This window comes from Dendrobates tinctorius, unplaced genomic scaffold (assembly GCF_039654945.1).
Source record: "Dendrobates tinctorius isolate UK_male_01 unplaced genomic scaffold, ASM3965494v1 ptg000062l, whole genome shotgun sequence".
Taxonomy (NCBI): Eukaryota; Metazoa; Chordata; class Amphibia; order Anura; family Dendrobatidae; genus Dendrobates; species Dendrobates tinctorius.
In genome coordinates, this window is record NW_027361730.1 from 23,215,895 (window position 1) to 23,241,593 (window position 25,699).

Consider the following 25,699-nt stretch of genomic DNA (forward strand, 5'->3'; position numbering starts at 1 on the left):
GCAGTGGTAAAAAAACGCACCATTGGCACAACATGTGCATTTTCTATTACAAATGCATGGAATGCTTTTTTAAAAAAATTTCCGCGGCAGAATCGCGCGATTAAAAACGCCGCGGAAACGCTTAAACGCTACGTGGGCACACAGACTAAAAACTGCATTTTGTGTTTACTTACAATATGTTATCTTTGTATAATATTTATATTTAAAAAGAACACAATATAATTTGCGCTCATGCATATAAATATAATGGGATAAATAGTTACACACTTAGTTATAAAATTCCTTGGTGAACAGAGGGATAATACATAGACTCCATTAGAATCTGCCAAGTAGTCCCATATCAGTCCAGGGCAGAACAGTGTTTAGTTCCAAATAGTGAGTAAATCCAGAAAACAGGGTTAGTAATGTGTACTGGATTATAAAAGCAGTTTACTCCGTCTCATTGGGGGACACAGGTACTGTGGGGTGTATGCTACTGCCGTCTGGAGGCTGACACTAAGTATACAAACTCCTCCGCCGCCGCATACACCCTCGCCCCAATTGCGGGCGGAAACCAGTTTTTTGCTTAGTGTCCTATGGAGGCACACACAGTCTGGATCTCTCCAGACTATTTTTTTTTTCTTTGTTACTATGAAGATGAGACAGGGGCAACGGATCCTATTGAAAGGGTCCGATCTCCCCAAACCATTAACGGGCGAGCACGCGTTGAGTATCGTCTCCGCGTATCCTTTCCTGCACCGAGGGACATATCTGGGACTTTTCCCCAGACTTCTATTTTTTCTTTTTTCTTTTCTGAAGATAAGACGGGCAACGCATCCTATTGAAAGGATCTGATTTCCCCAAACCATCAACGGGCGAGCACGTGCGAGTATCCCTCTACGTATCCTTTCCCGCGACGTGGAACATTATGCCAGACTTAGCCCTGTCCACCCCTAGGTATTGAAACCATGGGCTTGCACAGAGGCACAAGACTAGTCTGTGCGGCCCCCACTGCTCCACCAACGCAAGACGGCGGTGCTGCATGTCAGCGGACGGTCCCTCTCCTCGCCCCTGCAATGCGGACGGAGCTAGGGTGCCTGCACCGTCCAAATGAATTACCCCATTTCCTCTACCTAGTGGCTGAAGTCGCAGGTATGGATGGCTGGGGAGGGCCCTGGGCAGCGTTTTGGGAGAGGCTCCAGGTCAGCGGTGTGGCCAAAAACTGACCGGTCATGGGACTAAGGCTGCAATCAGGCAGTCTCCATTCCCCTCCCTCCCCCCTTCTCCTATCCTTCTCGCCTCCTCTACTCCTTCCCTCCCTCCCTACTACCTGCATGTGGCTCATCAGGGCCACGGATGTGGAAGACCGCCAGCGCGTGGGTGAGGAGAGCGGTCGTGGAGGTGCCGGCGGGATCGCCAGGATAGCGGGGCCGCCAGTGCACGGGCAGGCGGTGAGTAATTTAGCCCGCGACTTCGGCCTAGGCAGTGGGTGGAAGTTCCGCCCCCCGGCGTGACGTCATATCCGGCGCCACCCCCCCCGTGGCTACGGCGGGCGCCTGACAAATTGAGGCCCCGGCTTCAGTATAGGGCCACGACCAGGAGAGCACCTCGCCGCCTACCCAGAGGTGAAGGAGCGCATCAGAGGCAGGATCGCGGGGGGGACACAGGAGCTGGGTAAGTGCGACCCCGTCCCTGGAGCCACGCTACATGCGATAGGGGGTTATCCTCCTCCTCCTTTCCTCTCAACTGTCATAGATTGTGCCTAAGCAGCAATATGTCCGGGAAAGGAATAACGCACACGTTCCTTTATGCCGCATGGGTTTCCTGTGGGGTTATGTTCCCACGAGCGCAGACTATTAAGTTATGTGAAGCCTGTAACTCCGAACGCGCCCAGTAGCCCTCCCCTGCGACGGAGCCCAGAGGTCTGGATCCCTCTGAATGGGCGTTATCACTCTCGCGGTCTATGGCTTCGCTTACGAAGGCGATCGAGACCCTTCAGGCCCCGGATAGGGGCAGAGACGGCGGCTCGCCTGTTTGGGAGGGTTCATCCACCTCACAACAGCCTCCGGCCTGCAGGGGCCGCACTCTCTCTAGGCAGACGCATAGGAAGAGAACCCACACTGCGTCTCCGGGCCCCTCCGGAGCTTCGGAATCCGTGAGTGCGGCGTCTCGTTCACCGTCACCATTTTCCGGTTGCGAGCAGTGTTCAGATTATGACGCGGAGGAATTCCTGGACCTGGATACCCCAGGGTGTCGTGAGACGGTGGACAGTCTCATTGAAGCTATCAATCAGACTTTGGGTATTGAGGAGGACGTCTCCCTAACCTCAGGTCATAAGGTGTCCTTTAAGAAGGCCAAGCGACTGCATAGGGTGTTTAGCACTCACCCAGAGTTCGAGGACATAGTGCAGCGTCACAGGGAACGTCCAGACAAGCATTTTTCGGGCCAGAAAACGCTAGAAACGAGATATCCGTTTGCACCAGAGCTCTGTAAGAAATGGGCGGAATCTCCGGTTGTGGATCCCCCAGTGTCACGCTTGGCCTCAAAAACTTTATCGGTGCCTAGTGTTTCTTCCATTAAAGACCCCACGGATCGCCTCATAGAGAGCTTCGCCCGCTCGGTATATGAAGCATCAGGATCAGCACTCTCTCTCCCTCATTAGCGGCAACATGGGTAGCCAAGGCCATGATGTCATGGTCAGAATCTTTTAATGAGGATAGAGACCTGCCAATGGAGGTGTCTGAGATAGCAGATCAGATCGCGATGGTGGGTGACTATTTAATCAATGCATCCTTAGATGCGGCTAATTGTGCAGCACTAGCGGCGGCGAATGCAATCGCCATTAGGAGAGCCCTGTGGTAAGGCTGTGGTGGGCTGATTCGATTTCCAAGAAATCCTTGACTTCCCTGCCTTATCAGGGTAGCCGCCTATTTGGGGAAAAATTAGACAAACTCATCTCAGATGCTACAGGGGGAAAAAGCAGTTTTCTCCCACAGCAGAAAATTAAACTGCCTTTGCGTCAGCCTCAGGCACGCTTTTGGGCATTTCGCAGCCCCGGGTGGATGGCAGTGGCCAGTTCTTCCGCCCCAGCTCGCTACAACCAAGGCAAGGATCGTCAGGTCACATATAGAGCCAACCCGCTGGGCAGGATGCGAGGCCGCCTGCCCAGGTCAAGGGGAGCCAGGTCCCAGAGACCCTCAGCTAAATGACTCGGGGCATCCATAACCCGAAGACGGCAGAATGGGCGGCCGTCTACTCCGATTCTGCCACGTCTGGGTCATGGGTGGCGGAATTAGTGTCGTCCGGGTACAAAATAGAATTTGTCAGATACCCTCCAAGACTATTTTTTCTTTCCCGGCTTCCCAAAGCGGAAGCCCGGGCAGAGGCATTGCTAGGGGCTATCGAGGTACTTCAGCGCAACGGGGTCATTGTTCCGTTACCAGAGTGCGAGAGAACGCAGGGTTTTTATTCCAACCTGTTTGCGGTCCCCAAGAAGGACTAGACAGTAAGGCTGGTTCTGGACCTAAAGGTTCATCAGAATCAAACACTTTCGAATGGAATCCCTCCTTTCAGTTATATCGGCCATGGAGCAGGGAGAATACTTGGCCTCGATTGACGTCCAGGATGCTTACCTGCACGTCCCTATTTTTCCTCTGCATCAGAGGTTCCTACGTTTCACAATCGATGGTCGGCATTTCCAATTTGTAGCTCTGCCTTTCGGGTTGTCCACCGCCCCCAGAGTGTTCACGAAGGTAATGGCGGTCGTCATGGCCATTCTACACTCTCGGGGCATAGTGGTCTTGCCGTACTTGGACGACCTCTTGGTGAAAGGTCCGTCTTTTCGGGCATGCGAGGAAAATGTCAACATCACGCTGGATACCCTATCCTGCCTAGGATGGTTGGTCAACGGGAAGAAGTCATCCCTTGTCCCAGCTCAGAGGATTTTTTTCCTAGGGATGATTTTTGACACCTCCCCGAGGGTTGGTAGTTCTCCCTCAGGACAAGGCTCGAGCGTTCCGGCAGGGAGTTTGGAGGCTTCAACAACCAGGCCTTCACACCATTCGGTTCGCGATGAGGGTTCTAGGGAGCATGGTGGCGGCAATGGAAGCAATAGTTTGCCCAATTCCATCTTTGTCCCCTGCAGCACGCCCTCTTGACATCCTGGGACAAGAGTCCATTCACGCTCGATCATCAGTGCAGGTTGCCTTCTCAGGTCAAATGGGCACTGCAGTGGTGGACGCGCGACTCCTCTCTTCAGGGGAAATCCTTCCCCCACTAGATCAATGGCTGGTGATCACAACCGATGCGAGTCTCCTCGGTTGGGGAGCAGTTTTCCGCCATCACATGGCCCTGGGGCAATGGTCGCAACAGGAGGCACGCCTCCCGATCAACTTGTTGGAGATACGAGCGGTGCGGTTGGCACTGCAACATTTCCAGCACTTTCTAGCAGGACGTCCTGTCCAGATTCAATTGGACAACGCCACGGCGGTGGCATACGTGAATCATCAGGGAGGCACGCGCAGCAGGGCAGCCATGCGCGAGAGAGCATGTACTACGCTGGGCCGAAGGGAACCACTCAGTAATCTCAGCAGTTCACATACCAGGCGTGGAAAATTGGGCAGCGGACTTCCTAAGCCGGCAGGGTGTCGTGTCCGGGGAATGGTCCCTGCACCCTGAGGTCTTCCAGCAGATTTGCCAACGGTGGGGGACACCGGACGTGGATCTGATGGCCTCCAGGGTAAATGCCAAAGTGGCCGTGTTTGTCGCTCGGTCTCAAGACCCGCGAGCGATCGCAGTGGATGCGTTGGTCCTACCATGGAACCAATTTCGGCTCCCATACCTGTTTCCCCCGCTGCCGCTACTTCCGAGGGTCATCAGGAAAATCAAGACAGAGGGGGTTCCGGCAATTTTGCTGGCCTCAGACTGGCCCCGTCGGCATGGTACGCGGATCTAGTGCAGCTCCTCACAGATGTTCCTTGGCATCTGCTGGAACGACCAGACTTACTATCTCAGGGGCCGATCTGCCAACCGAACGCAGGGGCCCTGTGTTTGATGGCATGGCCATTGAATCTTGGATTCTGACCCAGGCAGGGTTTGGGCGTGAAGTGGTTGCTACAATGGTTAGCGCCCGGAAGCCTACCTCGGCGAGAATTTACCATCACACTTGGAAGGTTTTCTTTGGTTGGTGTCGAGAGCACGGGGTTGCTCCACTGTCCTTCTCGGTTCCCAACATCCTGGCTTTTCTTCAGTCTGGCCTAGACGCAGGCTTGGCCCCGAGTTCCCTTAGGAGACAAATATCTGCCTTGTCTGTCCTCTTCCAGCGAAGAATCGCTACTAATATGCAGGTCAAGACATTCATTCAAGGGGTCTCTCATTTGGTACCCCCCTATAGAGCACCCATAGACTCCTGGGACCTTAACCTGGTCCTGAGTGTCCTGCAGGAGACTCCTTTCAAGCCGTTACGAGAAATTTCATTGTCGTACCTTTCCAGGAAGGTCGCATTCTTGGTAGCCATAAACTCCATTAGGCGGGTCTCGTAGTTGGCGTGCCTATCTTGTAGGGCACCGTTTCTTACCTTTTACAAGGATAAGGTAGTTCTTAGACCAGCTCCCCCCTTTCTGCCGAAGGTCGTGTCCTCATTTCACATTAATGAGGACATTGTTCTGCCTTCATTTTGTCCAGCGCCAGTACATCAGGTGGAAAAGGCGCTCCACACATTGGACCTAGTGAGAGTGCTCAGAAGGTACGTGTCGCGGACGGCACCTTTTCGCCAGACAGACTCACTGTTTGTGGTCGCTGAAGGGCGCAGGAAGGGACTCGCATCCTCAAAGTTGACCATAGCCAGATGGATCCGTCTAACTATTGAAGAGGCTTACCATATTAGAGGTGCACCGATTCCAGCAGGGATAGGGGCGCACTCTACTCGGGCAGTGGGCGCCTCTTGGGCGCTTCGGCACCAGGCTTCGGCAGAGCAGGTATGCAAGGCAGTAATCTGGGCCAGCCTGCACACTTTTTCTAAGCATAACAATGTGCATACTCAGGCTTCGTCAGATGCGAGCCTGGGTAGAAGAATTCTCCAAGCAACAATGGCGCACCTTTAGACAGGAAGTGCATGTGGCTTGGATTGGTGAGTCAATCCCCCACCCAGGGACTGCTTTAGGACGTCCCACAGTACCTGTGTCCCCCAATGAGACGAAGGAGAAACATGGATTTTTGTGAGTACTCACTGTAAAATCCTTTTCTCCGAGACGCTCATTGGGGGGCACAGCACCCACCCTAGTAGCCACTTGGCTCTTTATTTAATTAATATGGTTCCTTTTAAAATTAGGGTGGTCCTTTTTCAGACATATGGTATTCTGCTTTAAGGCTAAATTGGTTTTGTGTTCTCCTACTGCTGTTGCACTAAACTGGTTTCCGCCCGCAATCGGGGCGAGGGTGTATGCGGCGGAGGAGGAGCTAACTCTTTTTTTGTGTACTTAGTGTCAGCCTCCAGACGGCAGTAGCATACACCCCACAGTACCTGTTTCCCCCCAATGAGGGTCTTGGAGAAAAGGATTTTACTGTGAGTACTCACAAAAATCCATGTATCAAGCACAATATAACGAATTTCAGTTAGTCATTCAAAGGATTATTGCCACAGGGTCATACCTCTCAGGGTGATGTAGAGAAATTCCTCCGTGAGATGGAGAATCCTTCCTTCCCTGTGATGCACACAGCATATATGCAAGTACCTGATGCAAGCGCTGTCCCGGCCGGTGACAGCTCCTTGTAAAAAGATCCTTCAGATGATCAGAATGAATTCAGCCGCGGTAAGCCTGTCACGCTCAGCGTTCCCCTCCACCGGTGTAGGACCTGCGTGATGTCAGACGACACCTGACACCGCCGGCTGTGATAGCTACGGATTGCAGCAAGACCAGAAACCTTCCAATGCGTTTCGGAAACCGTCTGTTTCCTTCCTCAAGGATGGCCAGTTCCTCTCCACCGGTGTAGGACCTGCGTGATGTTAGACGACACCTGACACCGCCGGCTGTGATAGCTACGGATTGCAGCAAGACCAGAAACCTTCCAATGCGTTTCGGAAACCGTCTGTTTCCTTCCTCAAGGATGGCCAGTTCCTCTCCACCGGTGTAGGACCTGCGTGATGTTAGACGACACCTGACACCGCCGGCTGTGATAGCTACGGATTACAGCAAGACCAGAAACCTTCCAATGCGTTTTGGAAACCGTCTATTTCCTTCCTCAAGGATGGTCCGGCTCAAGATATCAAAGCTATTTATACGGCCTTGCTACTTGAGATGGTTACATTGCTGAATTGGCTGAATAGTCAATAAAAGCCAAATAATTCAATCTCTCTATTTAGTCCTTTTGGAATCAGAGTGTCCAAGGCAAATATCCAGCAACATTCAGCACGTGACATTAATTTAATGTGATCTCCTTTGCGTACTTGTGGTTGTATGTACTCAACCCCAGTAACAATCATATTGCATACAGATCCCTCATGATGGTTAGCAAAATGCTTAGATAAAGGATGACCCATGAATTTTTTCTTAATGTTTCTAATATGCTCCTTAATCCTGACCTTCAATGATCGTTTGGTACGCCCTACATACAACTTGTTACACGGGCATTTAATAGTGTAAATAACACTAATATATATATATATATATATATATATATATATATATATATATATATATATATATATATATATATATATTTGTGGCCAAAAGTATTGACAGCCCTGCAATTCTGTCAGATAATACTCAGTTTCTTCCTGAAAATGATTGCAAACACAAATTCTTTGGTATTATCTTCATTTAATTTGTCTTAAATGAAAAAAACACAAAATAGAATGAAGCAAAAAGCAAAACATTGATCATTTCACACAAAACTCCAAAAATGGGCCAGACAAAAGTATTGGCACCCTCAGCCTAATACTTGGTTGCGCAACCTTTAGCCAAAATAACTGCAACCAACCGCTTCCGGTAACCATCAATGAGTTTCTTACAATGCTCTGCTGGAATTTTAGACCATTCTTCTTTGGCAAACTGCTCCAGGTTCCTGATATTTGAAGGGTGCCTTCTCCAAGCTGCCATTTTTAGATCTCTCCACAGGTGTTCTATGGGATTCAGGTCTGGACTCATTGCTGGCCACCTTAGAAGTCTCCAGTGCTTTCTCTCAAACCATTTTCTAGTGCTTTTTGAAGTGTGTTTTGGGTCATTGTCCTGCAGGGAGACCCAGCTTTCTCACACTGGGCCCTACATTATGCTGCAAAATTTGTTGGTAGTCTTCAGGCTTCATAATGCCATGCACACGGTCAAGCAGTCCAGTGCCAGAGGCAGCAAAGCAACCCCAAAACATCAGGGAACCTCCGCCATGTTTGACTGTAGGGACCGTGTTTTTTTCTTTGAATGCCTCTTTTTTTTTCTCCTGTAAACTCTATGTTGATGCCTTTGCCCAAAAAGCTCTACTTTTGTCTCATCTGAGCAGAGAACATTCTTCCAAAACGTTTTAGGCTTTTTCAGGTAAGTTTTGGCAAACTCCAGCCTGGCTTTTTTATGTATTGGGGTAAGAAGTGGGGTCTTCCTGGGTCTCCTACCATACAGTCCCTTTTCATTCAGACGCCAACGTATAGTACGGGTTGACACTGTTGTACCCTCGGACTACAGGGCAGCTTGAACTTGTTTGGATGTTAGTCGAGGTTCTTTATCCAACATCCGCATAATCTTGTGTTGAAATCTCTTGTCAATTTTTCTTTTCCATCCACATCTAGGGAGGTTAGCCACAGTGCCATGGGCTTTAAACTTCTTGATGACACTGCGCACAGTAGACACAGGAACATTCAGGTCTTTGTAGATGGACTTGTAGCCTTGAGATTGCTCATGCTTCCTCACAATTTGGTTTCTCAAGTCCTCAGATAGTTCTTTGGTCTTCTTTCTTTTCTCCATGCTCAATGTGGTACACACAAGGACACAGGACAGAGGTTGAGTCAACTTTAATCCATGTCAACTGGCTGCAAGTGTGATTTAGTTATTGCCAACACCTGTTAGGTGCCACAGGTAAGTTACAGCTGCTGTAAATTAGAGAAGCATCACGTGATTTTTCGAACAGTGCCAATACTTTTGTCCACCCTTTTTTTTTTTTATGTTTGGTGTGGAATTATATCAAATTTGGCTTTAGGACAATTATTTGTGTTTTTCATTTAAGACAAATTAAATGAAGATAATAACAAAGAATTTGTGTTTGCAATCATTTTCAGGAAGAAACTGAGTATTATCTGACAGAATTGCAGGGGTGTCAATACTTTTGGCCACAACTGTGTGTGTGTGTGTGTGTGTGTGTGTGTGTATGTATGTATATATATATATATATATATATATATATATATATATATATATATATATATATTTTTTTTTTTTTTTATTATTATTATTATTATTATGCGCCAAACATACAAAAGAATAGGAAATCAAGAAGGGGGAAGACACTTTTTTTTTTTTTTTTCACACAACTTTATGTACTGGGCTGCTTGCTGTTATTTTGATGCAATCCCTGTTTTCTTTGCCCTTGATATTACTTTTACATCACCTTATATTTCTCTGTATTTCTTTACCTACAGAAGGACTGATGGCAGTAGAGTGAATAATGATGGCCGGCATGATGCCCCCTGTCAAGTTAAAGTGGCTGGAGCACCTGAACAGCTCCTGGATAACAGAAGACAGTGAGTCTATCGCTACCAGGGAAGGTGTTTCTGTCCTCTATGCCAAGTTGGTCAGCAACAAAGAGGTGGTTCCTCTTCCACAGCAGGTCTTATGTCTCAAAGGACCCCAGTTGCCAGATTTTGAGAGGGAATCTTTATCCTGCGATGAGCAGGATCACTACCTGGATGCTTTACTCGGCAGCCAGCTGGCTCTGGCCAAGGTGGTGTGTTCGGACTCTCCTTTTGCAGGGGCTCTGCGGAAGAGACTGCTGGTTCTCCAGAGGGTTTTCTATGCTCTTTCTAACAAGTATCATGACAAAGGCAAAGTTAAACAACAACAGCATTCGCCTGAGAGTAGCTCCGGGTCTGCAGATACCCTCTCTGTTAGTGAGCGACCACGCTCAAGTACCGATGCTCTCATAGAAATGGGTGTGAGAACTGGTCTGAGCTTACTGTTTGCTCTACTGAGGCAGAGCTGGATGCTGCCAACTACTGGATCTGGTCTGAATCTGTGTAATGATGTTATAAGAACAGCTATTGATGTGGTGAATTCCTTACCCCCTCTATCTCTTGCCAATGAGAGCAAAATACCACCTATGGGACTGGACTGCTTGGCACAGGTCACCACCTTTCTTAAAGGAGTGACTGTACCCAATTCTGGGGCAGATACTTTAGGGAGGCGCTTGGTGTCAGAACTACTTCTTGGGCTTGCTTCTCAACGTGGCTCCCTTCGCTACCTCTTAGAGTGGATTGAAATGGCGCTTGCTGCTTCTGCTTTAGTTAATGAGGCAGACAAGAACAAGACGCTAACAACGCAGGAAGGCATGATGAGCTGTGACTGCTTCATTAGCATCCTTCAGCAGATGAGAAGGTCCCTGGTAAGTGTGAACACTGCTCTGACCAGTGAGGCATGCTTCACACTATAGTCCTAAGATAAAAAAATAATAAATACAATCTATGATGTTTTAAAGGGGTCGTCAGCAGACAGAAGTCAGTGGAGAGAGCCCACCAGAACAGCTGATGGCCTGTGCTCTTTGTATGAAGCTGCTTTGTGTCTTTTTGAGGAGGTATTGTAAAATGTCTGCATCTACAGAGTATTATTCTTTTGTTTGTCTTGCTTATGTTTGTCTTTTTTGTTCTTGCCCCATTTCTTTCCATTTCTTTCATATAATATTGGATACATTGTAGTTATCTTACACTTTTCATGTCTATTTCTATCCAGACGTTTTCCTCGACTTTTTATATACGAGTTATTTACTTTTTGCTTAGGTGTGCCAAATGGCCTCTGACTACTCAAGAACCTGTGCTAGCCCAGACAGCATCCAGACTGGAGAAAGTCCGGTGGTATCGGAGACATGTGAAGTATATGTATGGGGAAGTAATAGCAGCCACCAACTAGTAGAGGGGACCCAAGAGAAGATCTTACAGCCAAAGTTAGCTCCTTGTTTCTCAGATGCGCAGACAGTAAGTATTCATTAGAAGTTTGGATTATAAAATAATGTATTTTTATTGTGCTCTCGAGAGAGATTGTGGTTTTATTTCTGCCTTTTAATTCTCCATACAGATCGAAGCTGGACAGTACTGCACTTTTGTTATAGCCACTGATGGCTCAGTAAGAGCCTGTGGGAAAGGCAGCTATGGGAGACTAGGTCTTGGTGATTCCAACAACCAGTCCACATTAAAGAAACTTACATTTGAGCCCCACCGTTCTATCAAGAAAGTTTCCTCATCTAAAGGATCTGATGGCCATACCCTTGCTTTCACCACTGAGGGAGAGGTATTCAGCTGGGGAGATGGGGACTATGGTAAACTGGGGCACGGTAACAGCTCTACACAAAAATATCCAAAGCTTATACAAGGCACCCTACAAGGAAAGGTAATGGATTTATATTGACTTGGATCTGTGCAGTGTACGGTGATGCTAGTGAATTTTACCTAAAATGTATTTATTTTTTTCTTGTCAGGTTGTAGTATGTGTTTCAGCTGGATACAGACATAGTGCTGCTGTTACAGAAGATGGAGAGCTCTACACTTGGGGAGAAGGAGATTTTGGGAGATTAGGTAACCATGTTAAATTAGTGGAAAGAATTTGATTTTTATAAAATGTGCTTAAAATTATCTTTTTACTTAGTCCATTGCAGTATTTTTTTGTTTTTATACAATGACCATAAAAAAGCATTAATTTCAACCAGTTTAATAGACCTAAAAGGGGTTGTCTAGGCATCTAAACTTGGGTCATCACATCAGCCATTAATTAGCTGTAGCAGTCATGTGTCTGTGCCTACACGTCGCCATTGGAGCTGGAAGAACCAAGACCTGCAGGGTACCTCCATTAAAATATGAACATCAATCAAATCCAGAATGGACAGATTTATGATGGATGAAAAATTGTCTGACATTTTTTATTAGATGAACATGACGTGTTCAGATCTAGATGGACACCATGGATCGAATATGCTGACCCATAGTCTCCTATCATCCAAGCCGCTCTGACATGTGATCCACTAATTTTATCCTTCCAAGTATTTGCATTTTACTTGCTGAGATGCCATCTCATCTCCCCTATTTTTTCTTTCTTGTCTATATTCTCTCTCTTCTTTTTTTTTCTCCCTGTTACGTTATGGTTTAACTGACTGAGCTCCATTTTTAGCCCCTTAGGTTTAATTTTGTATAAAGCAATATTCTTTGTTTAATTCATTTTCTGTTTCTACTACTGGACGAGTTCTACCAGACAGCAATCTATCCATTCTGTCTGCCATGGACTATCCACTATGTCTACCTTTTGAAGGAAAAATTTAAAACATTCATTAGGATTTTCAAACTGGAGGCCATCAAGAGAATGGCCTTGCAATCACTTCCCCTGCTTCTATCACCGCTTCCCTCTGATGACTATCTATTTCAGGGTGATGACAGAGGCTTTGTGGTGGCGCTGCAATAAGTGACCACAGCACCATCCGATGATGATTCCCTGTTTCCGGGGGGTGGGGGGAAACAGTAAGACATTTTCAAGTAAAGCAAATTGCAAAACTGGTTAGGGTTTAAAAATGGATATACAGGGAATTTTTCATACTGTGTAAGTTGATTACTGATTTTTTTTTTTTTTTTTTTGCGATAGTGAAATGGGAATGTAGCCTCTCTGTGTCATCCACATTCTTACTCTGTACTACTCCTATGATCTGTATAGTTCACACATGTGAACAAATCCAGCACTTAACACCCTGCTGGGTGTGTTTGTATGCTTTAGTGCCATGCCACTGTAGTCAAGTATGTTACCTAAAGGGGTGTTCTCATCTTGACACATTTTTGGCATATCAATCCGATATACCTCTCCTCTACCCTTTAAGAACACATGCTCCCACAGCTAAGCTAAGAATGGCAGCACAAGCCATTAAAGGCATATGCCATATCTAAGCTGTGGTCCACTTTCTGTTAACTTCCATGGATCTTACTAGTGTGGGCCATCGTCATTGAATCCTTTTATGCAAAGCAGCCACTGTGAATAGGCAGATGAGTATCACAGAACATCTCACTCATCAGGTACTCTCACATACAATATCACTTATGGAGCATCTGCAGGAATGCCTATGGTGGGAATAAATACTTGTGTGAACTGCCCTCTTGATGTGGTCCAAAGTATTGTGTTACATACACTGTAATATTTTATGCATTTGGACAAATCAGGTTTATTTGTAGAGCTGTAGCTACATAGTATCTGTCTTTTATACAGGTCATGGAGACAGTAATAGTCGGAACATCCCCACACTGGTAAAGGATATCAGTAATGTAGGTGAAGTCTCATGTGGAAGCTCTCACACAATTGCCTTGTCGAAAGATGGAAGAACTGTGTGGTCATTTGGGGGAGGAGATAATGGTATGTGCATAATAATACATTTGTATTGTCACTAATGTCGCTCTATATTGGTTTTAATACTGGTGCATATTTTTGTAGGGAAATTGGGCCACGGAGACACTAACAGGGTATACAAACCAAAGGTGGTGGAAGCACTGCAGGGCATGTTCACACGGAAGGTGTGCGCCGGCAGTCAGTCCTCCCTAGCGCTAACATCAACAGGACAGGTAGAATTATTACATGTTCTGAGCATAATCAAGATGTTATTTAATCTCTGATTTTTTACTTTATAATGTAGGTACTCATATATTGTCGTCTCCTTGTTTTCAGGTTTATGCTTGGGGGTGTGGAGCTTGCCTGGGGTGTGGTTCTTCAGAAGCAACTGCCTTGCGTCCTAAACTTATTGAAGAGCTAGCTGCCACAAGAATTGTGGATATTTCTATAGGAGACAGCCACTGTCTTGCACTTTCACATGGTACCAAAATAAATATATATATTATATAATATGTATAAAATAGTTTGCTAGTAATATTCTGTAGGTTGTGGATACTTGATATTTATTACCCATGCTACAGTAAAATCATCTAATAATATATCGCAGTGTGGTTATGTATTCATTTTTGCATGCATGATGTTAATGTGTTTGACGACTTATTTTTTCCAGATAATGAAGTTTATGCCTGGGGCAATAATTCTATGGGACAGTGCGGTCAAGGTAATTCAACTGGCCCCATTACTAAGCCAAAAAAAGTGAGTGGACTGGATGGAGTGGCTATACAGCAGATCTCAGCGGGTACATCCCACAGCCTGGCATGGACAGCTCTGCCCAGGGACAGGTAAACATACATTTTTGTTTGTCTTAAAATTGGCACGGATTTCTTTTACACTTCTTGTAGAACAGAAACATCCAAGAACTAAACTCCCTGACAGAAGTTATGTCGCTTATCCATGTTATGTAAATAAAAGCTGATAACCTGACGTTAAATTCATCCATTGGTTGTATAAATTATTCTTTTGAAAGCTGAAACTCTCCGAAATGTGGTTTAGGTTAAGAAAATAAATTGCCATCAATGCAGAAATATTGATCATTTAATGGACACAGAATGGTCAGATTTTGGCAAGACAAAAGTTTTGTCGGCCACAGAAAGTAATGTGATATTCAAACAAATAACTGAAAATACAAATATATGTTGCATAACATTGGTGAATGAAGTTGTGGTGCTATTAGAGTCATTTAATACTTTGTGTGACTTCCATGAGCTTGAAGGACTGCATCCATGTGGTTCAACAACGATTCATACAATTTATTAATGAAGTCATCAGGAATAGCAAAGAATGCAGTCTTACATGCCTCCCAGAGTTCATCTAGATTCTTTGGTTTTGTCTTCCAAGCTTCCTCTTTCATCCTACCCCAAACATGCTCAATGATGATCATGTCTGGTGACTGGACTGGCCAGTCCTTGATCTTTTTTGCCTGGATGAACTTTGTTGTCGAGATGAATGTATGAGATGGAGCACCATCCTGCTGCAGAATTTGACTTCTTTTATGATTTGGAATATAAGAGGTAGCTAATACTTCTTGATATTTTAGGCTGTTGATGTTGCCTTCCATCTTGCAAATGTTTTGCACACCCCCATACTGAATGTAACCCCAGACAATGATCTTTCCACCACCAAATTTAACTGTTTTCTGGATGTATTTTGGATCCATACGGGCTCCAGTAGGTCTCCTGCAGTATTTGCGGTGGCTGTGGTGCAATTCTACTGAAGATTCATCAGAGAAATCCACCTTCTGCCACTTTTTCAGCGTCCATCTGTTTAGCAGGCTGTGAGACTTTGCAAATGCCACACATTTTTTTTATTTGCCATTTGTTTAGTGCTGGCTTCTGGGCACTGATTCCACCATGGAGGCCATTTCGAAACAGAATCCCACAAACTGTTCTAGTTGACACAGGGACTGGAGGTGACCAGGCCTGTTGGACCTCTGCTGCAGTGGAAGAGGGGCTTGCTTTGGATTTTCTACCAACAAACGTTCCTTCTGAGCAGTTGTCTTGCGGGGTCTGCTGGACTTGGGCTTGTCAAATACATTTCCAGTCTCTTCAAATCTTTTTTAATTCTTTATACTTGACGCTGAGGGTATGTGCACACGGTGCGCAGATTTCACTAAATCTGCAGGTCAAATGACCTGCATATTTCCTGCATATTTAGTGCATTTTTTGTGCGGTTTCACTGCATGCTTTGTGTGGTCTTCCCCTGCGATTTTCCACCTGCGGATTTCTAGAATGGAGCAGGTGGAAAACTGCACCAAAAGCGCACAAAAGAAGTGACATGCTGCTTTTTTTCATTCTGTACCAAATCCGCACAGAGAAAAAAGCAGCATGTGGACAGCGGATTTTGTTTCACATAGGCTCCAATGGTGCTGTACATCACATGCAGTTCTGCTGCTATACGCAGTGCCAAATCTGCTGCGTATATGCAGCAGAAACGCACCGTGTGCGCACAGCCTGAGACACATTAAAGGTGCCAGCCACCTCTGCAGTGGATCTGGTCTTCAGCCTATTGATAATCCAGGCTTTGGTCGCAGGGTGGTTTTTTGGCATGTTGCCAGAGCTCAAGTTGCAGCTCAAGTGAAGGTCTGGGGAGCCGGGTTTCTTTTTATACACACCCACTAATTAACCGATCATTTACTGAGCACAGGTGAGGATGTAACCTAGGATTGGGTGCATTATATGACCAGGCGACAAAACTTTTATCTTGCCAAAATCTGACCATTCTGTGTCCATTAAATGATCAATATTTCTGCATTGATGCCAATTTATTCTCTTAACCTCAACCACATTTCGGAGGGTTTCAGCTTTCAAAAGAATAATTTATACAACCAATGCATGAATTTAAAGTCCGGTTATAAGCTTTTATTTACATAACATGGATAAGCGACATAACTTCTGTCAGGGAGTGTATTGCTAACATGCTAATTGGGCTGACTAGTCTGAGGACACTAACGCCCCATCGACTAGTCAAAGGGTTAATTTACATATCATAACATGACTTTAGAAATACTTTTTCTAAACATCTGTTTGTGGCTAATGTAATAAATGGACTGTGGTGTAGGGTATTGGGATAAGTAGACACAACTGCTGGTGGTTCTGGGGGCATTGTGTAATTTGTTTTAGTTTTGTTGATTTAAAAAAAAAAAAAATTATTAAAAAGATGATAGATGGCTGAGTAAGCTGAAAACACCATTATTCATCTAAAACTTCTGCTCCATTTTAGACAAGTGGTTGCATGGCATCGTCCCTATTGTGTTGATCTAGAGGAGAGCACCTTCTTCCATTTGCGATCCTTCTTGGAACGATACTGTGAGAAGATTAATAGTGACATACCTCCTTCGCCTTTTCCATCATCCAGGTATTCATTCTGCTTTAGGGGCTGTGACACTGACACTTTACTAGTGATGAGCGACTATACTCGCACTCGAGATTTCACGAGCATGCTCGGGTGATCTCCGAGTATATGGATGTGCTCGGAGATTTAGTTTGTCGCCGTAGCTGCATAATTTGCAGCTGCTAGACATCCTGATTACATGTGGGGATTTCCTAACAAACAGGCAATCCCCACATGTATTCATGCTGTCTAGCAGCTGCAAATCATGCAGCTACGGCGACAGAAACTAAATCTCCGAGCACATCCAAATACTCGGAGATCACCCGAGTATGCTCGGGAAATCTCGAGTAACGAGTGTAAAGGTACTGTCACACTTAGCGATGTACCAGCGATATGACGCGGTCCTGATCGCTGGTACATCACTAAGTGGTCGCTAGTGAGCTGCCACATAGGCAGATCTCACTAGCGACATCGCTGGGGACGGGGGTCGCTACTTACCTGTCACACCAGGCGATCCTGCGTCCTTCCGCCCGGCTCTACGCGTCGCTCGTCGTCACAGCAGGAAGCTGACGACGAGAAACAGTCCTGGACGTTCTCGCGCGATCAGCGATAACCAGCGGGGGAGCCGGTCGTAGGTAAGTATCAGACACAGCGATATCGCTAGTAATATTGCTATAACGTCACTAGTTATAGCGATATTGCTAGCGATATCTCTTAGTGTGACATGCCCTTAACTCATCACTACACTTTACATAATTGATTCTGCTAAAATTGGAAACTTTTTTTTAACAACTTTTTTCCTTTTGAGATCACCTTTTTGTCTTATCTCTATATTAAACTGTAGTTACTCTATGCTAGAAAGGGCTAGATAGGTGTCAATCAATACCTTATAATCGACTTATTGCCTTAATAACTCAATTACTCCCACTTTTTAACCTTGCTTATAACTTTATTTATAAACATTTCTTAAAGAGAACATCATCACTTCCTAAAGCTGTGCCTGAAAATGCTGTCCAATCATCTAGCTCTTGCCTTAGCGGGTGGAGTTGCTACCAGCATCTTGGGTCGTCAAGCTGGTCCTCTTCGCAACTTGCTGTTTCGGCTAATGGATGCAAGTGTGCCAGATGAGATTCAGGAGGTAATGTCTTAGTTATTCACTCACATAGACAGTCAAGATGCTTTAGATGATTTGGTAATATGAGCTGAGTATATTATTTACATTATACCCTTTTGATGGTCTTTTCATATTTAGGTTGTGATTGAGACCCTTTCTGTTGGAGCAACCATGCTGCTGCCTCCTTTACGGGAAAGGATGGAGTTGTTGCATTCTCTCTTGCCTCAGGGGCCTGATAGATGGGAAAGTCTCTCCAAGGGCCAGGTTATACACATTTTAAAATTAATGCAATATTAATCCGTAGTTTAAATTACATTCTAATAATAGCATAAACATTTTACAAATATTACATTTTAAGGTTTGTTTGTGCTATTCCATTATAAAAAAAAAACAAAAAACCTCTCATTAAAGAAAATTAGTCCTGTCTTTTGGGGTTGGAGTGTGACATGCTTACACACTATGGATGATTGGATAAAGACTCTGAAGTATGTTGTTTATCCTTCTGTACATTGAAAGGTAGGGATTTCTTGAGTACAGTCTATACACTATCTATTGTGGCGTGCTCACACCGCCGTTTACATCAGACAAGTGCTGTACGATTTTTTTATCGGTTAACACTCGGACTAATGGGGCATTGCTGATGACCACATTTTTTTTAAATTTTTCATTGAAAGAACCTGTCAGTGTGTAAAAATTGCGGCATACTGTGGTTTCACTCTGAAATTGGATGCCATTCACCCGTTGAAGTCTATGGGTGGGTGAAAAATCTGCGTTCACACAATGGAGAAGATGAAGAAATTATGTTTTCCATCGTGTGTGTTACTGTTCCTATATCCAAGAGAATCTATTCACACTATGCTGTTACTCAGATCAAACTTTCATCAGCGTTTGATTGGAGCATCATTAGCATAATTGACCCTATTGTTTCGGTTGAGAGAATTCATGATCATGTGACCCTGACCGTCACCTGTAATCTGCTTAAAGTGCTCAACATTTGGCATCTCTGCCTGTTTAGTCTAGCACCTACAACACAGTGATCAATGACTCTGACCTGTCACAATAGCAGATTAGAAGATTCTAACAAAAGTATAATAGTTTTTTTTAACATTATTAACATTAGTTGTGAGGTTAGATGTATGGAAAGTTTTCATCTCCATGTTTTTTTGGCTTGCAACAGAGAATGCAGCTGGATATCATCCTCACAAGCTTGCAAGATCACACACATGTAGCATCATTACTGGGATACAGCTCTCCCTCTGATTCTTCTGACAGCTCATCATTGCCTCTGTCTTATGGCCCAAACTCTGACCCCAGCTACATTGCGCAGACTAGCCATCCTGATACGCACCTGGCTGAGATCCTGATGAAGACACTTCTCCGAAACCTGGGCTTTTACACGGTACAAACAGATAAATGTAGTGTCCATTACATTCATCTAGCCGAGGAAGACTGTCAAAATTCAATCTGTTGTACAACTAGTTCACTCAAAATAAGTTCCAAATTATTTAGTAATCAGCAGGGTGGATACTGAATGCATCGGTGTGATTCTTTAAAGGGGTTGTCCACGACTTGGTTATTGATGACCAATCCTCAGGATCGGTAATATGTAGATCCCCACCTCCACCACTGATAATCTGCTTAGTATCAGTCTCTGCAAGCAGTGCACAGAGCTGGGACAACTCCATTCTGTACACGGAGTAATGACCGTTCTTGGTTACCACAAATCCGAAAACATTCACTTCAGAGGAAACTGACCTGTAGTATTCTCAGAACGGCCACTACCTGGTGTACGGAGTTCTGCTGCAATGGTACCATGCGCTGTTTCTAGGTCCCACAGCAACCAAAACAGCAAGATCTTGTGTTTGGAGTAGTTGGCACAGTTACCTGCTGGCCAAACAATCGTTTGTTGAAGCGACAGCTCCTGTGTATGGAGGAGTTGGCACAGTTACCTGCCGGCCAATCCATCGTTTGCTGAAGCGAGAGCTACTGTGTATGGAGGAGTTGGCACAGTTACCTACCGGCTCCTATGTATGGAGGAGTTGGGAGAGAAAACTGCTGGACAAATCATCGTTTGCTTGACATACCTATTTTGTATCCGTCATCTAAGTTCTGGACAGCCCCTGTTACAATGGTTTGTCGAGATCTAAGGATTAAATTGCAATTGATAAAAGGTGTAGTAATTTATGTCTTTGCATGTATTTAATGCAATATTGCTGGTACATGTGAATGTGCACCTAAGGTTGCCGCATTGAGCAGTACTTCGTCTACTTTCTCTTGACCGTTTATATATATATTTTTTTTTTCATTAGGACCAAGCTTTTGGTGAATTGGAGAAAAACAGTGATAAGCTAATTGTGGGGGCCTCCTCATCAGAAAATAGCCAGCCAGCTCATCTTCACGAGCTACTTTGCTCTTTACAGAAACAGCTACTCGCATATTGCCATACCAACAACATAAGTGAGGTATGAATTGTAACAAAATGCAATGTTAAAAATGTAGAATGTTAGGACATTCAGCAATTTGTGCTGCTTAGAATAAATCAGTAGTGGCTTATTGTTGATTGAATGTACGTTGCTCAGTAGCATTATTTCTGTATTACTAATGCAACATTTTAAAACTAGTGCACAGATAAATTACCCATCAACCATACATTTTTTAACTTTTCAGAACTCCAGCAGTGTTGCTTTACTTCACAAACATCTACAACTCTTGCTTCCTCATGCAACAGACATCTTCTCCCGGTCTGCTACACTTCTGCGAGAAAGCCCATGCAATGGGAGTGTGGGTGAAAAACTGCGTGGTATGTATTATAATATATTACAGACTAACAGCACAAACACACAGGATTTTAATTAATTTTACAATCACTTAAAGTGGTTGTCCATTATTAGGACAACCGCTTCTCGATCAAAATGTTTGGCCCTCATAAAATAATAAAGCCTTTACTCACCTCCTGTGCCGATGCCATTCCCTCAATGTCGGCACTCGCTTTCCCCGGGGCTCCAGTGTGGTTGTTGTGATGCCAGCACCCAAACAGCGCTGACGTCACTGTCTATGGACAGATCTAACATGAAGCGTATGTCCAGGCTGCAGCTGATCTCAGACTTCTTTTTCCTGCTCAATTCGACAGGAGGCAGGGACAGTGACGCCAGCTCTGATTGGATGCCGGCGTCACGTGTAACAACAACCACACTGGAGCCCAGGGACCGTGAGTGCCGACACCGCGGGAACGTCGCCAGCACAGGAGGAGAGTATAAGCTTTATTTTCTCCTTGGCCTCATTGGGGGACACAGGAGCATGGGTGTTATGCTGCTGCCACTAGGAGAAAACTAAGCAAATACACAAAGAAGTTAACTCCTCCGCAGTATACACCCTCTGCTGGCTCTATCCTGAACCAGTTCTTGCTTAGTGTCTGTAGGAGGCACTAGAGTCTGGCTTCAGACACAGACTTCATTATTTTGTTTTTATCTTTATTTTTTTTTTACCTTTTTAGCAAGGGGAATGAGAAGAAGTTGTCCAAGTAGTGGACGACTTAGTTAATCTGTCATATACTGGAATTCCCCATGTTGTCTGCATTTAGATGTAGATGTGCCAGGTCTTCGAGTTCAAGTTACTGTCTTCCTTCCTGATTTCTAAAGAAGTTCATATATATACAGTATGTATAGTATGTATCTGTAGATGTATTAAAATCTCAAATCTTAACAGAGCTGTTGACATTTTTCTATGAATTTCACTCTTTGAAAAGCAAAAGGTGAAATCTTTTGCATATCTCGAGCATGTGTTTGGTCCTGTATGAAAGTCCATTCAGATGCGGTGCACTCTATACATAATTTTCATGATAAACTTTGTAACCATTCCTCTTTTTAGATGTCGTCTATGTGTCTGCCGCCGGCAGCATGCTTTGTCAACTGATTAATGCGTTACTGTTACTGCCTGTCTGGGTCGCTAGACCTTTGCTCAGTTACCTGCTGGACCTGCTGCCTCCATTAGATTGCCTAAATAGATTGCTGCCGGCTGCTGTTCTTTTGGAAGATCAGGAGTTACAATGGCCTCTTCATGGTAAGGTTAAGTGTCTAATTCAAGCAATAGTATGACAATATACTGCAATAATATGTTAGTTGCAGTCTACACGATACTTGATTTACATGAATAATCGTACTTCTTATTACACGCAGGCGGACCAGAACAAGTTGAACCTGCAGGTGTTTTACTGCCAGCACCAGCCCAGTGTTGGGTCTGGCTTGTAGACTTGGAGAGAACCGTTACATTGCTAATTGGGCGTTGCTTAGGTGGGATGCTGCAAGGATCCCCCACATCTCAAGAGGAGCAGGACACTGCTTACTGGTTAAAGACACCCTTGTTTGGAAATGGTATTGAGATGGATGTTCCTCAGTTGGGTAAGTAAAAGGCTTAAGTGCATGGGCAGAAAGATGTAGAACAATGAATTCGAAGGTTAAGAACCTGCAAAGTAGCATTCATTTTATGTATGCTCATATGGTAATTTATACTTTTCTCTTTCGTAGACAAATGCATGAGTGCATTGCTGGAAGTGGCGTTATCTGCCAATGAAGAGCCAAAAACCTTTGATTACAAGTTAAGACCGGACGTTTCAATTTTGGTTGATTTAGCAGTTGGATCCACGAAGGAGCCCGCTCGTAGCTTGTGGATGAGTATGCAGGATTATGCTATTAGTAAAGGTATGTGAATTTTAAGTACAGATTGTGCCTAAGGGTTCACTTACACTGCCTGATGCGGATTGATGTCAGACGACTGCTGTCCGTCTACATGATTGCCAGTTAGTGGCTGTTTAAAGGGAATCTGTCTCCCATTTTTTGACATATCATGTAAATATATCATTCAATTGTGTGTTACTTAAGGTTTCCAGTAGTACTTTTGATCCCCCCTTTGATGCATAAAACCTTTTTTTTTTTTATCACTCTTGCGATGTATGTAAATCGCCGCGGACCGGTCCGATGGGCGTGGCTTATTCTCCTTCCCCCTCCCTCCTTGGCTTGCTGGACTTAATTACTCTGTCGCCTAATTGGGGGACACAGAACCTTGGGTGTTATGCTGCTGTCCACTAGGAGGCGACACTATGCATAATCTGAAAAAGATTAACTTTGGCTCCTCCTCTGCAGTATACACCCCTGGACGGCGTCAGCCTTCTCCAGTTTTTGCTTAGTGTCGCAAGGAGGCACACCTTTTTTCTTCCGTTTTTTTCCTTTTTTTCACCGGAAATACAGATGAAGAAAAGTGGGTCTCCAGCGAGACTCCCGGCATGGCTCCCTCCTCGGTCCCCTATTAGGGGTACCCGGTTGAGGTCGAGGTGGTTTTTCCCCATGTCGCTCCCTCCCCAGTCCCTCGGGTCCTGGTTCGAGGTTGAGACCCCCCTCCTTCCCCAACCCCTTTAAGGGGTCTGGGTTGAGGTTGAGGCGAGGATGAAGACCCCCTGACGGTGACAGACGCACCCTCCCTAATCCCCCGCAGGGGGTATTAGGTTGAGATGCCTCAGGTAGGGTCGGAGATCAGGCAGCATTTCGCAGCTTCCAGGGACCCCAGGCTGGCTGAGGGATCCTGTTGGGGCCGGGGGAGGGTGCGGACTGGATGGCACAGCAGAGACAGGGCTTTTCTGCGTCCCTGTCTCTGCAACAGCAGCGGCTCCATAGCGCTTCAGGGGCCCCCCATACAAAAACCGCTACCCCTGCTACCCCCACCGCTATCCAGTCGACCATTCTGGGGGGGTCTGGTACAAATCCGCCCCCCCCCCCCGGACTACCGCGCCGCTCTGGAGCCCTCCTGGGCATCAGGCTTCTAATTTAGGCCGCGGCTTCGGCCTAGCTGAAGCCGCCGCCTTTTCCCCGCCCCCCCGGCCCGCCCCCCGGATGACCAAAATGACACGCTGAAGTGTCATAGAAGGGGCGGATTGAGGCAGAAAGGGGGCGTTTTTACACAGCCCAGCGCACCCTTTTTCAGCTCTCCGCCCCCTCCTCCCTCTCCTCAGAGTCCCGGTGGCCATTTTTTCTGGATGAGATCCAGGAGAGGAGCATCACAGCGGTCTCCGGGGGGCACAGAACTGCGATCTGTCGGCGCTGGACCTAGGGGCACACCGGTGGGGTAAGCTCACAGCTGGGTTCTCATTACTCAGCTGTGAATCTATACTTCCTATAAGGCTTTCTGTGGGTTCCCTCTGCGTAGCCACCCCTGTACGATCCCTTATAGCCAGCCTCTGTGCACTATGCCGGGCTCAAGGAAGAGAACCAGGCAGGAATGTTTCTATGCATTCTGTACAGCCTGTAAAGCCACTCTCCCTAGTGGCAGCACGTATCCACACTGCCGAGACTGCATCCAGAACTCTGGGTCAGAACCCCAGGGAGTCCCTACTGACGCTTCAGTGTCACAGGCCACGCCGGAATGGGCAACTCAGATGTCTCAGTCTATGTCACAGTCCATAGACAACCTAACTGCTACATTACTGCAAGCTCTGCAGAGTCGGGCCCCGGCTATGGATGGTACACAGCAAACGGACAGCTTGTCTCAGGAACATGCTGCTTCCGACTCTCACAGACGTAAGCGGACCCACAGGTCTCGATCACCTGAGTCGCACTATAGCACAAGGTCGTCCCCCTCTAGGGAGAGACAGCGTCATTCCAGGTCTCCTGGGCAGTCCCCTGCCACAGACAGTGCAATTTACCACAGGGATCCCCCACCACAGAAGACCCCCGCCCCAGGTCGCCCTCCAGGGATCACCTTAGCGAGGCACAGGATTCGGAGGGCATCTGTGACTCCGACTCAGATAATGAAACGGTCAGGTCCGTGGTACCTTCTCCCCCTAGCAATACAGCGCTAGTTGAGGACATAATTTCTGCCATTCATCGGGTGCTAAAAATTCCAGAGTCGCCCCCGGAAGTCCCAGAACATAGGATTTGCTTCGAAAGTGTTCAAAAACCACCTAAGGTCTTCCCTAATCACGATGAGTTTGAGAAAATACTTACCAAACAGTTTGCGCAGCCTGACACAAAATTCGCTAATCGCAAATATTTGGAAGCGAAGTACCCCTTCCCACAGAAAGACACCAAACAATGGACAGATCCACCTGAAGTGGACCCTCCGGTTTCTAGGCTAGCAGCGCAGACTTTACTCTCTCTGCCGGATAGCTCAACCCTCAGGGACGCAGCAGACCGGCAAGTAGAACGCATGGCTCATTCTATTTTCGAAGCGGCAGGCGCCTCTCTGGGCCCTGCGTTTGCTTCAGTTTGGGCAGCCAAGGCCATCCTGGCTTGGGCCAAAAAACTACAGGAGGGTCTTCAGGCTTCAAATCCTGAACTCTCGGACCAAGCGGTCCAGATGGCAGTGGTAGCAGACTACATGATTCATGCAGCCCTGGATTCCGCCAGAGGTGTAGCGGGAATAGCATCAAACGCCATCACGATCCGACGCATCCTCTGGCTGCGAGAATGGAAAGCGGATGCGGCCTCAAAGAAGTCCCTCACGCGACTTCCGTATTTTACTGGAAGACTTTTCGGCAAAAAGTTGGACACCATGATAGCCAATGCCACTGGGGGTAAGAGTACCTTTCTCCCTCAACTAAAACCGAAACGCACGTTTAAACGAAGAAACCAGACGCGATTCCGATCCTTTCGGAATTCCTCGGACTGGTCCGTTTCGCGCCCAG

The 25,699-nt window shown here is 46.0% G+C and overlaps 1 protein-coding gene across 5 annotated transcripts in view; it reads left to right on the forward strand.

The window, feature by feature from the left end:
- The window catches only part of HERC1 (HECT and RLD domain containing E3 ubiquitin protein ligase family member 1), a 341,682-nt gene that overhangs the window by 74,190 nt on the left and 241,793 nt on the right, over nt 1-25,699 (forward strand). For all 5 annotated transcript variants that reach the window (XM_073579381.1, XM_073579383.1, XM_073579385.1 and 2 more), the window contains exons 3-20: nt 9,599-10,557; nt 10,651-10,746; nt 10,949-11,143; nt 11,244-11,555; nt 11,644-11,740; nt 13,407-13,550; nt 13,629-13,756; nt 13,860-14,004; nt 14,194-14,365; nt 16,803-16,937; nt 17,886-18,051; nt 18,166-18,291; nt 19,205-19,426; nt 20,337-20,489; nt 20,695-20,827; nt 21,895-22,086; nt 22,203-22,424; nt 22,551-22,724. In XM_073579381.1, coding sequence (XP_073435482.1) covers nt 9,625-10,557; nt 10,651-10,746; nt 10,949-11,143; nt 11,244-11,555; nt 11,644-11,740; nt 13,407-13,550; nt 13,629-13,756; nt 13,860-14,004; nt 14,194-14,365; nt 16,803-16,937; nt 17,886-18,051; nt 18,166-18,291; nt 19,205-19,426; nt 20,337-20,489; nt 20,695-20,827; nt 21,895-22,086; nt 22,203-22,424; nt 22,551-22,724 — 3,745 coding nt within the window. In that variant the 5' untranslated portion in view covers nt 9,599-9,624. The remainder of the gene's footprint in view (nt 1-9,598; nt 10,558-10,650; nt 10,747-10,948; nt 11,144-11,243; nt 11,556-11,643; nt 11,741-13,406; nt 13,551-13,628; nt 13,757-13,859; nt 14,005-14,193; nt 14,366-16,802; nt 16,938-17,885; nt 18,052-18,165; nt 18,292-19,204; nt 19,427-20,336; nt 20,490-20,694; nt 20,828-21,894; nt 22,087-22,202; nt 22,425-22,550; nt 22,725-25,699) is intronic.